Source organism: Lepidochelys olivacea (assembly GCF_965140295.1).
Source record: "Lepidochelys olivacea isolate rLepOli2 genome assembly, chromosome: 11".
NCBI lineage: Eukaryota > Metazoa > Chordata > Testudines > Cheloniidae > Lepidochelys > Lepidochelys olivacea.
Genome location: NC_140421.1, coordinates 53,596,997 through 53,611,628, shown reverse-complemented (window position 1 = coordinate 53,611,628; position 14,632 = coordinate 53,596,997). Strand labels below are relative to the sequence as shown.

The window sequence follows — 14,632 nt, the reverse complement described above, 5'->3', positions numbered from 1 at the left end:
TGTCACCCATTATTTAACAGTTCCACTACATGGTCTTTAGTAATCTTAAACCTACCACTTCATAGGTGTGGGAAAGGTTTAGACAGCTTTTTTAACCTTACACGCTAGCAACACAAGAATTAATGTTTTAAAATAATTTCTTCTCATACAGTATAAATTTGCTTGATAATTTATTACAGATTTAAACTCTACCTCTTTGAGGTGCACAGCAAAAAAGCCATCATTTTGAGAGCTCATGGACACTTTAGTAACATCACCCAGAGGGACCTCTGACTTGATATGTCCAGACTTTTGATCAGCAAGGAGGACATTATTTTTTGTTAGCAAGAAAATCCTGGATGCACACTGTAAAATGAGAAAATGAAAAACATTATCTATTCAAACACACAGAGAGGAAGACTCTACAACACAGTAACCATTAAGAAAACAAACAGTTCATACAACTAAGAACTGTGGCTCAAATTTTCAAACCTGAGTGTCTTAAGCTCAGCAAGAGCTGCAGTTTGATCAACGTCTCTGAAAATGTGGTCACCTTTATTTAACTGCCTTCTTATGGATCCAGAAGCCTAATGCATCCCCAGTTCTTCATTTTGCCCCCTATGCTTACATGTACAAACACAATGTTTTTAATTGTAAGTTTATAGATGTACAATCTGAAAATGGAAAGTCAGAATACATCTATAAATGAGAATGACCCTGATTCTTCGTTCCTTGTGCACTGCAAATGTCCATTGAAATCAACGTAAATTTTGAGTGCAGAATAAATGCAGTATCAAGTATATATATTTGTGTGCACACATACTATATGTACCAAAATGCTTATGTATTTTAAATACTATGTTGTCCTCCACTACCATCTCACAGAACTATTCTCCTAATACGCAGCTAAGCATTAATTTTTCTAAATACCAACATTTTTTGGAAATTAGAAATATACTTATCCTAAAAGAATTCCACACTTCCACCGTGTAAAATGGATAATTTAATAAAAACAGTTATGAAAGAAATTACCATCAATTAATAAATAATACCTGCCTCTTATACAGCACTTTTCATCAATAGATCTCAAAGTGCTTTACAATAGAGGTAAGCATCACTATTCCCATTTTACAGATGGGAAAACTGAATAAATAAGCATTTTAGTACCTTCAGAACCATTGAGGGGAAAAATAAAATTGCCCTATATGTTAATTTACAACAAGACCTATCACATCAGAATGCCCTTTGGGATTAAACAGTGCCATTTTATTACCTTCCCATTAGCTCTATTGATTTTATTCACAACTTCAGCAATAATGATCTTTTCTTCCACGGCATCTTTGAGTCTTTTGTACTTGGGGTTCTTGCTGATTTCCAGGTAAGCCCCCTGGAATGGTTGCCCAACACTATGGAAGGACAAAACAATACAGAAACACTCAAGTTAAGTTTGACCTTTGGGCACAAGTAAAAATCCCAGAACTGTCACATTCTGGTGCAGGCTTTGCATTGGTACCAATGGCTGTCCCAAATACCTTATTCATGGGTATTGTATTTACTTGCATATACTTCCCCACCATAGACCTTTGTTAATTGCACAATGTTTAACACAAGAATATATAAAATATCCCAGTCTCAGCACTTAGGTAGATATTTTCCCAGGGGCCTAAAGCAATTTGTTAGGCATTCAACTCCCACTGATTTTCATGGGAGTTGGGTGCCTTCCAGTCCTCTGTGCCTTTGCAAATTTCTCCCTGAATATACGTCAGATTTGGATTTATCTCCTACTTAGTCCTATCTGACAGCATACAGACTTCCAAAACCTCAACTGTACATTTTAATGCATAATACTGCACTCTTCAGTCTTGAGCTGTTTCTACATGAGAAGCACCACATTAGAGATACAGCGAACACTGCTTCTTCCTTCCTGCAGCACAAAAGGGATTCTGGAGTTCCACAGGCAGATGTCTATTGGCTGGAGGCAGACATAAAAAAAATGGATGCGCCAACCAAGATCCAGGGGACAGCACCCTCACAGAAATATGGAAGCCTCCATTAAAAAAACAAAAACAAAAAACTATAGAGGAGGAGATCAAAAAGAGTTAAGAGAAATAGAAAGAGCTGGTAGAGACACAAATACAATGAAGAAAAAGATATTCCAGGATCTATTATATGAAAGAAAGGAGAAAGACTGAGCAAAGCCTGGGATGGAAAGGAAGTATAAGAAAAGCAAGAGAGATGTCATAATTAACATATTTTTAAATGTATTAAATATAAAGTTGTTGGCTGCTGAGAACCTTACCCATTAATACACAACTGTTGTATGCCTCTCAAATGCAGGTAGTGTCAATTTGGGGGCCTTTGAAGACCAAATTTTCTCACCCTGGCTAGTGGACTTAATTGGTCTAGGTTATTAAGATAGTAAGTACTGAATAATATTTTCAAGCCCTGCTTCAGGCAACAATGCTGCACGACAGTATATTTAGCCAAATAAGTTTTCAAGAAACACTAGCATCTCCCTCTCTGCTGCCACACTTAAACAAATTAGCTGAAAATGTTTTGTAAGTCTTTAAACAGTGTGGTTTCATTTCATTCTGAATTTAGGAAACATTTTGGTTGAAAATATGGATTCTGGCTGAACCAAGAGTTGAAGATTTAATTATAATGGGTATTGGCTTTCATTTAATCAATTACCCATTGCTCAAACAAGAAATCTCTCCACATTCAGATTCTGACTAGCAGGCTGGAGAGAACAGTCTAACACAAGCTACATTTATACAAAAAATAACGACACTCCACAAGGTTTGTTTCCCCTGAAAACTGAACGTCTAGTTTCTCAGCACCAGTCGTGACTTAAGCTTAAATTTCAATTAAGCTTCTTTGAAGATCTCCAAAACTGATTTTTATCAGCTTTACTACACATGACATAAATATGCAGCCCAAGGAAAAATGTAGCCATTCTTGCAATTACTTGAGCAACGTTAACTGGGCAGATAGCACCAACTGGAGACGCATCAGAAATTCCCTGATATTTTCAGGCCTCTACCTGTCTGAAATACTGATAAGAGTATTTGTAGAGATATGTAAGGTTTTAGCCAGCCTAGACACTATCACGGAGTAGACAGAATCTCTGGAATAGAAATAATTACCAAACAAACGTGGCCTTGGGAAGATAAAAAGTTTCATTATTTAAAGGTATTTCTTAACAGGCTTAACTGCAAAACTGCCTAGTCCTCACATTCCAATACTGCTCACTTATTTCATTAATATTTTGGAATCAATTAAGCTTAAATAATGACCACAGCAAATCTGCTAGCAGCAAGTATTTTTGTTTGCTTCTTATTGTCCAAATCCTGAACAAGTGAGAAAGGCCTACATGCTGCTGCAAAGATCATTTCCCTTGCATGTCTCTTTGCCCTTGCTACTCCTCTCTTTGCAGCCCTCCACTGGCTAGTCCCTTCTTTGCTGCCTCAGACATAAGCCACTTGTCTTTACTTTCAAGGCCCTTCACAACCGATCCCCACCAGAACAAGAGTCCTAAAATAAATAAATTAATTAAAAGCCAGAATGCAGGGCAGTGAGAGGCCCCAAGAGTGAGCAGTGGGGTGCAGGGATTTATTGGGGGGAACTGGGAGGAAGATAGGGGCAATGGGGGAAGTTTGGGGAGCAGGGGTAACTCCCTGCAGAGCCTGTCCTATCTCCTTCTCCACCTCCCCCCCCAGATATCTCCTCTTCTCTTGCTAACGTGTCAGTTTCCACAAGAGATATCTCTCCTACGCATGCCCAGCACCTGCTCCCTGTGGAGACTCTGCTGACCAACTCCCAACATCGCCTGGCTCTCATTCCGCCTCAGGCTCCCAGCAGCTCCACCCCCTGAGCTCCCCTGCCCAGTCCTGGTTGCAGCACCCTGGCTCCCTTCATGCCGAGTGCCCAACCTCCCACCTGCAAGCTCAGTTGACAGCCTGCAGCCAGAGACGGAAAGGAGCCACCTGGCCCAGGACCAGAGGAAGTACTGGAATGCCACTCCCGCATGACTCAAGTGTGGATACCCACCTTCCCTGTCATCTCTCATTCACTATCTAAAGGTTGATGCCTGTCTCTGAGCAGACCATGATGTCAGCCTCCATCCCCTACTTGTTACATTTTCAGACAACCACTTTTGTGCTCTGTCCTGCTGCCCCACATGCTGGGAAGGAGATCCCTGTAAACATTCACAAAGCCACCTCCTTCAAACACTCCTTTGCCGTGACGCCTCCAAAAAACTTAACAGTTATGCTGCTAGTGTGCTGAGGACCACTGCTTATCAAGCTGACCAATACTGCCTCCTTGTTTCCTTGTACTCTCCCCTGGATCTATCTATCTGCTGTCCCTTCTCTTACACTTAGACTGTAAGCTACCTGGGGCAGTGACCATCTTTTTTATTTAGTATTTGTACAGAACCTAGAACAGTCAGCTCCTGGTCCATGACAGATACTCTTTCATGCTAGGGTAATACAAATAATTAATCATAATAAATCTGCACCGTGTTACAGCAGGGCTGGGAGATGGGATCCTTAGCTCCAATGTGTATTGGATGCTCAGATTTGGAGTAGCCAAGCCACGCTGGATATTGCCGGGGATGGGGGGAGGGAGCAGTGGACTCCATTGGTTGCTCTCTCTCATGTGGGATGTAGGCTACTTAGCTTCGTGCAGAGTGTGGGTTCCCTGGCCTTTTCCTCATTTGTGAGTGAGACTTAATTCCACCCCTTCACCTTGTTTTGTGGCACTCACTTCCAGATCAGCAAGGCAAGAGAAGGAGGCATCCATTCCCCTGTGCAGGTTCGCTACATGTTTATTATTCAAAGAAACATCCTTTCTGCTATATTTGGGGTCTTGGCACATGAAAACAGTCCTCAGTGTTTACAATGACAAAACTGGTGGCAGTTTCTGGGTATAATGATTCTAACAGAACACGATCAAAAGTCAGCAGTTTAACATTTAATTTAAAGCAAGTTGATTTCACTGTGTAGGACTGACAAAATAAGCTATGACACCTCCATGATTTGATCAAGCCAGTAATCCAGAAACAAAAATTTCTCAAGGCATGTAGGATTGGCAAATTGGTCCACAAAAAAAGTCCACAACTAGCAGTTTCTCCTGGTTAAAATAAACAAGGCGTTGTTTTTTAACTCCCTAAATCTATGTAAGGGTGCAGATTATTTTTGTTTTACACTGTGAGCAGTGGTACCAGAATAACTCATTACCTGGCAGGATATAAAGCCTTCTTGTCCTTAAAAAGTTCACTGGCTTCCAGTTTTTCTTCATATATAAGCTTCTGTTGATCTGTGAACTGGTCTCTGTACTTTTTACACTACAAAACATGACATTTTAGAGGAATCATAAATCAATCTTGGAAATCTGCTTTAATGCAGCAGCCATCACTGATCACTATCCACTTATTGCTTAAGATACACATTCTTAGTGTATTTCTGGAGTGACTCAACTCCATCCGACATGCCATGGTAACACAGCAACCACTAGCTGAGGCCCTTCAGCCTTTGCCTGCTCTACACACCTCTGAATTATATTAGACACATTAGAGATGATTTCAAAGCAAGTATTTCATTTAAGTATATATAGTTAGCTGACTGTACTGTCAGCTAAAATCCCATAGTACTCCTCTGTAGCAGTTCACAAGAACAACACTTCACAGGTGTGGTTTTTTGTTTTTTGCTATGATGTACCACAACACAGCCACTTTACATAATTAATACAATAATCAGGATCCGGCTGTTCCTTTTAGCAGGCAGAACTGTATTGTTGTAAATGTTTTATCCTGGAGGTGCTTTGAGTGGGGGCCCCCTAATTTCAGCATTAACTCAACTTTCTGAAAGCAAACACAATTCAGAATATAAACAACATCAAATAATTACCAATAGCTATTAATACACATACATAAATATACAGAACTATCAAAGTGTAGCTGAAGAATTTAGATCTGTTTGCAGAATTCAGCATGTTCCCAATTTACCATGTTAAAAAGTTACAACAAGAGAATCTTTGTCCTTGACAATTTGCAGAAAATGGCATAGTTGCAAAGAGATCATCACGGATGCTGAGTGCTCACCAAGTGTCTCGGCAGCACTTAAATAGATTCTCGCCATTTTCTCCATTAACGGGTCCAAAACAAATTTCAGCTAACCACAGTTCACATGCATAATATTCCACTGAGTATTTCCACTGTTAGACTGAGCAAACACCAGTTCTGGATATGAACATAAGTATTATAAGCTACCAATTAAGCATATTCACTTCATATTAAATTAAGAGCTGGGGGGGGGGGAGGGGGGAGGAAGGGAAGCAATACACTTTGCTCTTTTTTCCCCAACCACCGAAAGGACTAGATAATGTATGGTTATGTCTGGAAGGCCAAATAGAATGATAAAAACAAACAGCTTATGCAAAAAAATTAGTGGACAACACTGTAGTAAATATTTCCTAAAAATACATCCTCCATGAACAAAATTGAGGCACTCAAATCATATGATCAAAATGTTCCCTACCCTCCACAAGTGGAAAATCCTCTTCATTTCCTTGTGAGTTGAATCCAAGAAGAGGTAAGGCCTTGCTGGCCAGTTTTTGTCTATTGGTGATAAAGAAGGCATCTTATTCTTCATTTCCAAGAAGTACTTTTGCATCTGTGATAAATTTGAAGCAAGATGTTTTATTAATCTCAACCAGTAAAGCTATTAAAACAAGCTAGAAATGGCAGGTGCTCTTCAATAGTAAGTGTTGTTATTCAACTGCAACTCCCACAGTTATTAAGCCTGCTCACAAGTTTGGGAGGCTAAATTTATTGAGAAATGCTGATGCTGCTTTAGGTGTAGGCTGCCCATGCCCTTAACTTCAAAACATGTGACTATTCCTTCTTTACAACAGAAAGAACTCAATAGTCATGCTATCACCTGTACAGTATGATGACTCCTTTACAAATATTATTAAGGCCCTCGCAGCTAACACTTCTGGCTATGCTAGAAAACAAAATTTTACATTAACCTATAAAGTATATAGGTACTTACAATTTTCTGTAGTGTAAATTCATAAATTTTCCTTCCAGCATTGGCTCGGAAGAATTTCCTGTATTCTCTACGGACCTGAAACATTAAACAGGCCTTCAGAGTGAATATGTATAATTAATATTTATCCATGAATGGTTTTAACAAAGCATTGTACACATTAAGAAAGTGAAATATGAAGTTACAAGTGTGGCCAATAGATGATGATGTGGGAAATAGGTCACAAAGACCAGAGTTGCCTAAAGCTGCAAAGAACTACATTAAAAGTGATACGGTTAAAAAAAAAAAAAAGAGGACTTTCCATTATCTTTACAACTGTCAAATATGATCAAGTTGATCGCATATTGAGAATATTTCCACAGCTTTTTTGCTGTAAGCCTGGGATAAAGAGAGTGAAGCTCTTTTAGTGATAAGGATTTTATTGAATCGTAATTGCCACTGGGTTGATTTGTGAATTATTTTTTTAATTGATGGGAGGATTTTTTTCTGTACATGCACTTGGAGGTTTTTTGATTTGTGTATTTTATAAACCTAAATAAACAGAGATAATGATAAATATTAAGAAAGTGAAATCAGAAGAAAAGTTCTGTACATCAAATTTTTCATACAAGTGCTCTTAGAAAAATATCAAGAAAATGAGCTACTGATGACTGAAAGAAGCAGAGAAAATAGATTAATTTTGCTTAGGGTCAGACACATGAAATAAAATTTAGCAGAACAAATCATGAGAAATCATTAAAAGCCACTTTTAGAGGAGATTTCTGATACTACTTTACATACATGATTTTTAAAGCAACTCTAAGGTAGAAAACAGAGAAATTTCTACCTACCTCTGGTATTACCACTACCATGGTATCTAACCTCTCCAACTATTACACACTTGAAACCAAAATTGAGACAACACACCTTATTTGGACTTTTGTGAAATGCCCAAAATTCACGACAAGTTAGCTGAAATTCATTAACTTTTTTGCATGCCTTGGCTGAGTTAGAAGCAAACCTGTTAAAGTTTTTAGTGGAAATCAGGGAAAACGGCTATGGTCTTGCATACTTTTCCACACAGCAAGCTCAGTGGTTTTGGTGAATTTCGCATAGTGTTCTTGGATTCATCTGAACCAAAACCAAAGTGAAAGCCAGCAGGTGAAAACCCACATTAGTCAAAACACAAAAGGTTCACATAGCCCTGTGCCACCAGCCCTCACTCCCATCCCAAGCGTCTCACACAGCTCTTCTCTAAGCCACCATTTTGAAAAGAAGAATTTCTCAAATGTTCTCATGAAAAGAAACCAACATTAGGGGGGAAAACACATACATTAATCACACATTACTGAGATACGTTAACAGCATTAACAATATTTAAAGTGCTTCATTCTCACCAAACTTTCTCTGTTCAAATTTTTCTTTTCCTCTTCAGTTAATAAGAAAAATGTTTGAGTTTTCAGATGTTGACTTTTACAAAGGTTTTTTTTAATGAATTGCAGAAATTTTCAGTAAAATCTATATCTTCCTTATGCTGTTAAAGTTTAGCCCTCTCTTAATTAGCACACAACCACTATCAGCACGTTAGCAATGGATATTATCCACCAATAAACAGATTAACACCTTCAATCCCAGTCTGACAATATTCACTGAAAAATATTAAAAAGGTGACTTCCTTGTAATATACGGGTCCCATATCTCACCAAGTTCTCACTGGTACTCCTTAAAAACAAAGTTGTTATTACTCTTCATGAGCAGCAGTCTGTGTGAGCTTAGTTTTTAATGGGAATACTGCAACACACACACACACTCACTCACTCTCTCTCTCTCTCTCCTGGCACAATAGGAAAGCCAGCAACAACATAATTCCTTGGCAGATCAGTACTAGAGAACCCCAAATCTGGGAAGTACTGTACATACTATTAAAATCCCATTTATTTACTATAAACAGAAAAATAAATCAAAAATAAATTTAGAAATCTTGATGCAGCTTTATTTTTCAAAATACTAATGATCATGATTCAAATAGGTTGAAGTGCTTTGATTTAACAGCTATTAACTCAAAAGCTTCCCTCCACAAACATGTTGGAAGAAAACAGGCAAACAAATCACACAGTATCTAACCAGGCAAACAAATCACACAGCATTGACATAGAAATGATTATACATAGCTAGGATCTTGCCATGGAACTCACAGTGTGCATTCATATTCCAAAGAATTGTGTGCTTTACATGAGTCCATTTCTGCTGAAATAAAACCTTCAAAACCATAGCATATACAGACAAAGGCATGTCCTTGCTGTATAACATGTTCAAGGTTTTGGCTTTATTAAAGTTAGTTTTCCTTTAAAAAATAATGCTCAAAATACAGCAGTGTTCTTGACTTCTTAGAACGGACATTTTCTTGGTTTCTAATCATAAAAACTGACCTACTTTGACAGCAGTAAAGCATGATTCTAATCTGAAGAGTGACTTCTTAAAAATGGCACCTTCATATCCCCTGTTCTCCTTCCCATATGTATATTGAGTCACATTTAATTTAGTGACAATATGTTTTCACTACATTTTATCCATGTTAGCATGCAATAGAACACCTCTGAAGAGTTATGACTTATACATCATCAACAGAACTGTCAGTAAAGTTTCAACTGTAGAGCCAAATTCTGTCCCCATTTACACTTGCATAATCCCGGTTTGGCCCAGAGCATCTCTATTAGTGGTGATGACGATCAAGCCAAAAAACACTCATTTGGTCTCTCAGATCTAAGTGCTCAAGGATAGCAGCTGAACACTTTTTTCTTGTAAATGAAGCAAAAGGTGATATGCAAGTACTGTGACACAAACATGGAGGCCCATAAGATGCCATTTTCACAGTCTATTTACAGAACAGAACTACACTTTACAGATTGCAAATGTATTTTCTTTTGCCAACCAATCCTCAATGTAGAGGGATATAGAAAAAAATGGACAGACTGTAATCATTTGACTTTTCTAAGAAGGCCTGGCCTCCACTGAATAGATGTCACAGCATCAAAACAACTCAAAGGAAAGTGACTGGACACTATGCTTAACTCTAAGTCACACTTTGGCCATCCCATATACATCAGTAGGTCTAAAATGAGCAGCAATGACGTCAAATAGTCACACCCTGCTTCCCACTGTAACAAGAATAGGTCAGGAAAAGAAAATACTTGTTTGTAATCTTTCCAGATGGGATCCTTGCCAATGTAGGTCAAATTTTAAGTTAACAACCATGATAGTGTCCCTTTAATTAAAAACATTTTTGGCATTTTATCTTCCACTTGAAAATTGAAACTTCTGATAAGACAAGGAATATCTTCAGATTAAAGACAGCTGTAAATGTAACAATATTATTAAAAAGTTTACAAATGTCTCATTTAACAGACATTTTCAGATTAAGGATTTTTCAATAAAAAAGTCCATGACAAAACTAAGCAAAACTAGTATCATGCTCGCTAGTGATCCCACACAATTAATAGTTTATTATGTGTTAGTAGATGCCACGCTTTATTGAGTTCATTGTTGACACAAGGGAGTGGTTGAGAAAGTACCTTCAGTCCAAGCCAGTAAGCCCAAATGACTGCAACAGCATGCTTACGCCTAGCCTCGTCCTTCAAGCGTTTCAATTCCCTTCGAGCCTAAAATGTTTAGATAGTGAATAAAAGAGACAGCCCGATGCAGATAGCACAATCACCAGGAAAAAGATCCTCCCAGACAGAACAGCTGATTTATGAATAAGATATAGAAAGATGGAAGAATAGCATATAACCATTAAAACCCAATGTGTCAGTGTGGAAATGGTGTTAAGGCACAAATGTGGTCAATACAAGCCTCTAAACTGCTTCACTAATACAAAAGGTAAGAATTACACAGGCTCCATTATTTGCTATGAACATTTGTGTAATGTCTGCCATGTGTGTCTGCAAATCATCAATGTTGAGTGTCTGATACTTGATTTTAATGGAAAGCTTTCCCTCCAGTTACAAGACCAAAGTGATATTTATGAAAGTGAAGAATTGAAGTCACACTATACACTCAACTCCTCCAATGACAAGTGCCTCAGCATCGTATGATTAACTCTAACAATTAATTCTAACAATTATTTTTGATCCTAGTCACAACTTTAAATAAAAGAATCCTTCTCACACAATTTTAAACACTATTTAGAACTTTCGTTTCTGGGGTTTAGTTAAGATTCCAGTATATATTTTTCTCCAGTCTGGCAAATGATCTCTTTCTGATTCTCCACACGATGAAGACATTGGTGATGTCATATCACCAAAAAGCATGACTTCATCACATGCAAAACAAGGAGACAGGTACATAAATTTCATCTACAGTCTTTGTTTAGGCAACCAAAATTCCAAGGTACTATACATAAAGATGTGATACTCTGTTAAGTTACACTTTTTACATTTCACAAGGTATTAGTAAATTTATTTGTTCAGTTATTTAAAGACACAAGACCAACAAATAAGTAGCTTCAACTGGCTTGGAAAGGACATACCAGTAATAGTAGTTATAGCTATGTACTTGCAGTATTCATATCTTGCCAAGTATACTGAAGAAACTGTGAATCCTCACCCAACTTTGCCAGTTGCACTCTTTGGATACTCTTCCAATTTAACAATAAAGGCTATTCTCCATTAATTTAAGCCTTTATAAAGGATACATTTTAGTTCATTTGAGATGATACACAAATTCAAGTTCTCAGCCTATGACATGCTAATGCTAAAGACACTGCATAGTCAATATCTGCTTGAATTTTGAAGAGGAAGGAATTTGAGTTACATTTCTACAGTTTTTGAAAAAAATTAAAAAAGTATTAAAATAATCACTGGAGATAGATGGATCCTGAAGCTTTTGCTTTAATTTCCCTCTTAGGAAAAGAGAGAGTTTCCTAAGATAACAGGAAGTTGCCAGATACTGAAAATTTCTTATAACCCCGATGAGCCAAATTAGATTGGTTACTATTAAGTTTATGTCTGAGGGCATGGTAGGCACATTTTTATTTAAATACATTTGACTCATGTTTAACCAAAAAAAAAAAACCCAACTAAAATGTACAATAACGATATAAACCAATATGCAATATATCTTAATTAAGTACTGTAATATAGAATTTATGTTGCATTTTTGTTTGTCATGTCCTTTTTTAATAGAAAAATCCATCTTTACATCAGTTTTGCCAATACTGCTACTGAGCTATTACTTTGCATGAGGGACCTATCACTAAGGCATTAACAATTTAACCAATTGTTTTATATGTTGATACCAAGCACCATAAACAAACATGATTTTTATATTTTTATATATATATAATTTATACTACCCTAGTTAGGACAAGATAGTGAGACTTCATCTTTACATAAAATAAATAGAGAAAAAAACTGTGTCTGATAATGACAGCTTTTTAACAGTTTATTCTGACACCTGAAGATCAAACTAGAAATAAAAAGATCTCTTATAAGCTAAATTCTGTAGATGTTTATATGTTGATTCCCAGGGTTACCTTTCCATTCGAAGAGATTTATTTCTTTGACAAAATAAAATGGCTAAGATCAAGTTCAGCATTGTACTTCTACTGTATTTTAGCATGCTACTAGAATCAGAGATATTTCTTTCTTCATTTAACTCGCAAGGTGTTTTGATAGCATATATAAAGCGGGATCCAAATAATAATTGGGCTATATTAAAATTTTAATTGACTGAATAAAATATTCTAAGTCAAAGAGTTTTTGTTAATTGAAACAATTGTTTCAACATTATTCCCTAGAGTACAACATTTCAAATGTTCATATAACCCAAAACTGCAGCCTGCGATTAGCGAGAATCTTTTAGTGGGACTTCGCTTCTGAAAACAAACAGCTGATGCTGGAATTCCTGGGATTTTTCTAGGGCCATAAATTGAGAACTGCATGCTAACATCGTTTTCTCCTAAAATTTGGGTCATAATATTGTACTTAATTTGCAATACTGGACTTCTCCTACACAACCAAAGAAACAATCAAAACTGATTTCAGATTTTGTACAAATTATAAATAAAAAGTTGTTTACACTTTTAAAATGTACTATTTTGAATTGAAAAGGAGCCTGTTTAATTTAGGTCACAGAATATACAATCCAATTAAAAGGAATCTAGACGTGTACCACTGCAAGCACTTACCAGAAAAACACGTGTGGAACATTTACATTTAGTTCAAATGCATTTTCTAACTTGACCTTACTGCAGTCTAATCATTTTTAATCTAGTCTAATGACTTGTTAGTAAGCAATCAGTACTATTTGGCTGGGCATGCTTAGAATTTTCTAATATACAAGACAAACATTTAGGATGCTGTCAGGTTTATTAAGTGTGGCATAAATAGAAATGGGAAAAATCAAGGATCATGCTTTAGTATCTACTAGGTCACTTGTATTAGTTATTAATCCTCGCTATTTACTACTGATTAAAGTTGGGTGTTGTTGGGTAATGAAGGAATCATGGAACATGTGCATGAAGTACCTTATATCCAAGCCAGTAAGCCCAAACAACAGCAATAGCATGTTTATTTCTAGCCTCCTCCTTCAGTCGTCTCAGTTCCCTTCGCGCCTGTGGTGTATTTGAAAATGGGTTATAGAAAAAGTTTAGGGCAGAAGAGGTTACTGCAGGTCCCAATGGGGAGAGAGAGAGAAAGAAAGAAACCAGTCACTACAAAACCGTAAATATAAAAGCATGTCCTGGCTTTCCAGATTGCAACAGTTAAAATGTTTGCAGTGAAGAGAAATGGAAGTTAAGTAATTTAAGCCATTCAAAACATTTCTCTCTCTCTTTTCTGGAGGACTTTTGCTCCACACACTGGCTTTGAAACACTGAATGTTTTCTGGCATTTTCTTACCTGGGTACCATGCCAATAAGCTGCAATGGTTGTGGCTGCTTCCTTACAGCGCTTCTGATGCTTAAGTTCTCGAAGAAGTTTTCGAGCCTGTGATCAATCAAAAGAAAAAAAATAGTCTTATTTCTAACCCAAACTTAATTTCAAAAGGATTTACACCCTACTGTGCCTTTCTAGTTCAAATCTGAGAGGGAGGAAAACAAAACAAAACAAAAAAACCCAACACACCCTCAAATTTTGCAGATGCACACGCAGAACAACATGCAGATCTGAGAGGATGGGTCTTGTGCTTACCCCCCAAAGCCTCGAGCACTGCAGGGGGATGGGATACCAAGGCCACCGGCCTCTCCCAGGCTCCCGACACCGACTGGGCAGCCTGGGAAGGCTGGGTGAACACCCAAGGGTTCCATGGGTATCATGGCGCCAGCCACTGCGCTTGGGGCCATGGAACCGGTTTCAGTGCCGTCGATGCTGTCATCACCATAGGTACCGGGGCTTGTCCCGCAGTCAGGGAACATCGCTCTGTGCCGGACTGTAAGTGGAGCGGTTGGTACTGGGTGACCAGGAATGGGCGGAGGGATGGCTCCTGTCCGACTGGTGCTGGTTGCTGCGACCCAAAGCCGACCCGTCCAAGCGAGTCAGGTGTCTTGTTTGGGGTTTCAGAGCCTGACGGCGTTCAGCGGATCTGTATCGGACACGGGACGTCAAACAGGACCGGGAGCCACT

General features: G+C 37.9%; 1 protein-coding gene across 5 annotated transcripts in view; it reads right to left on the bottom strand.

Annotated features, from left to right (window-relative positions):
- The window catches only part of MYO1B (myosin IB), a 185,098-nt gene that overhangs the window by 13,393 nt on the left and 157,073 nt on the right, over positions 1-14,632 (bottom strand). For 2 of the 5 annotated variants that reach the window (XM_084643733.1, XM_084643732.1), the window contains exons 22-29: positions 13,910-13,996; positions 13,537-13,623; positions 10,583-10,669; positions 7,035-7,109; positions 6,519-6,653; positions 5,220-5,326; positions 1,253-1,385; positions 193-345 (exon numbers count right to left, since the gene is read on the bottom strand). In XM_084643733.1, coding sequence (XP_084499859.1) covers positions 193-345; positions 1,253-1,385; positions 5,220-5,326; positions 6,519-6,653; positions 7,035-7,109; positions 10,583-10,669; positions 13,537-13,623; positions 13,910-13,996 — 864 coding nt within the window. The remainder of the gene's footprint in view (positions 1-192; positions 346-1,252; positions 1,386-5,219; positions 5,327-6,518; positions 6,654-7,034; positions 7,110-10,582; positions 10,670-13,536; positions 13,624-13,909; positions 13,997-14,632) is intronic. The other 3 variants (XM_084643735.1, XM_084643734.1, XM_084643736.1) reach the window with 3 other exon arrangements.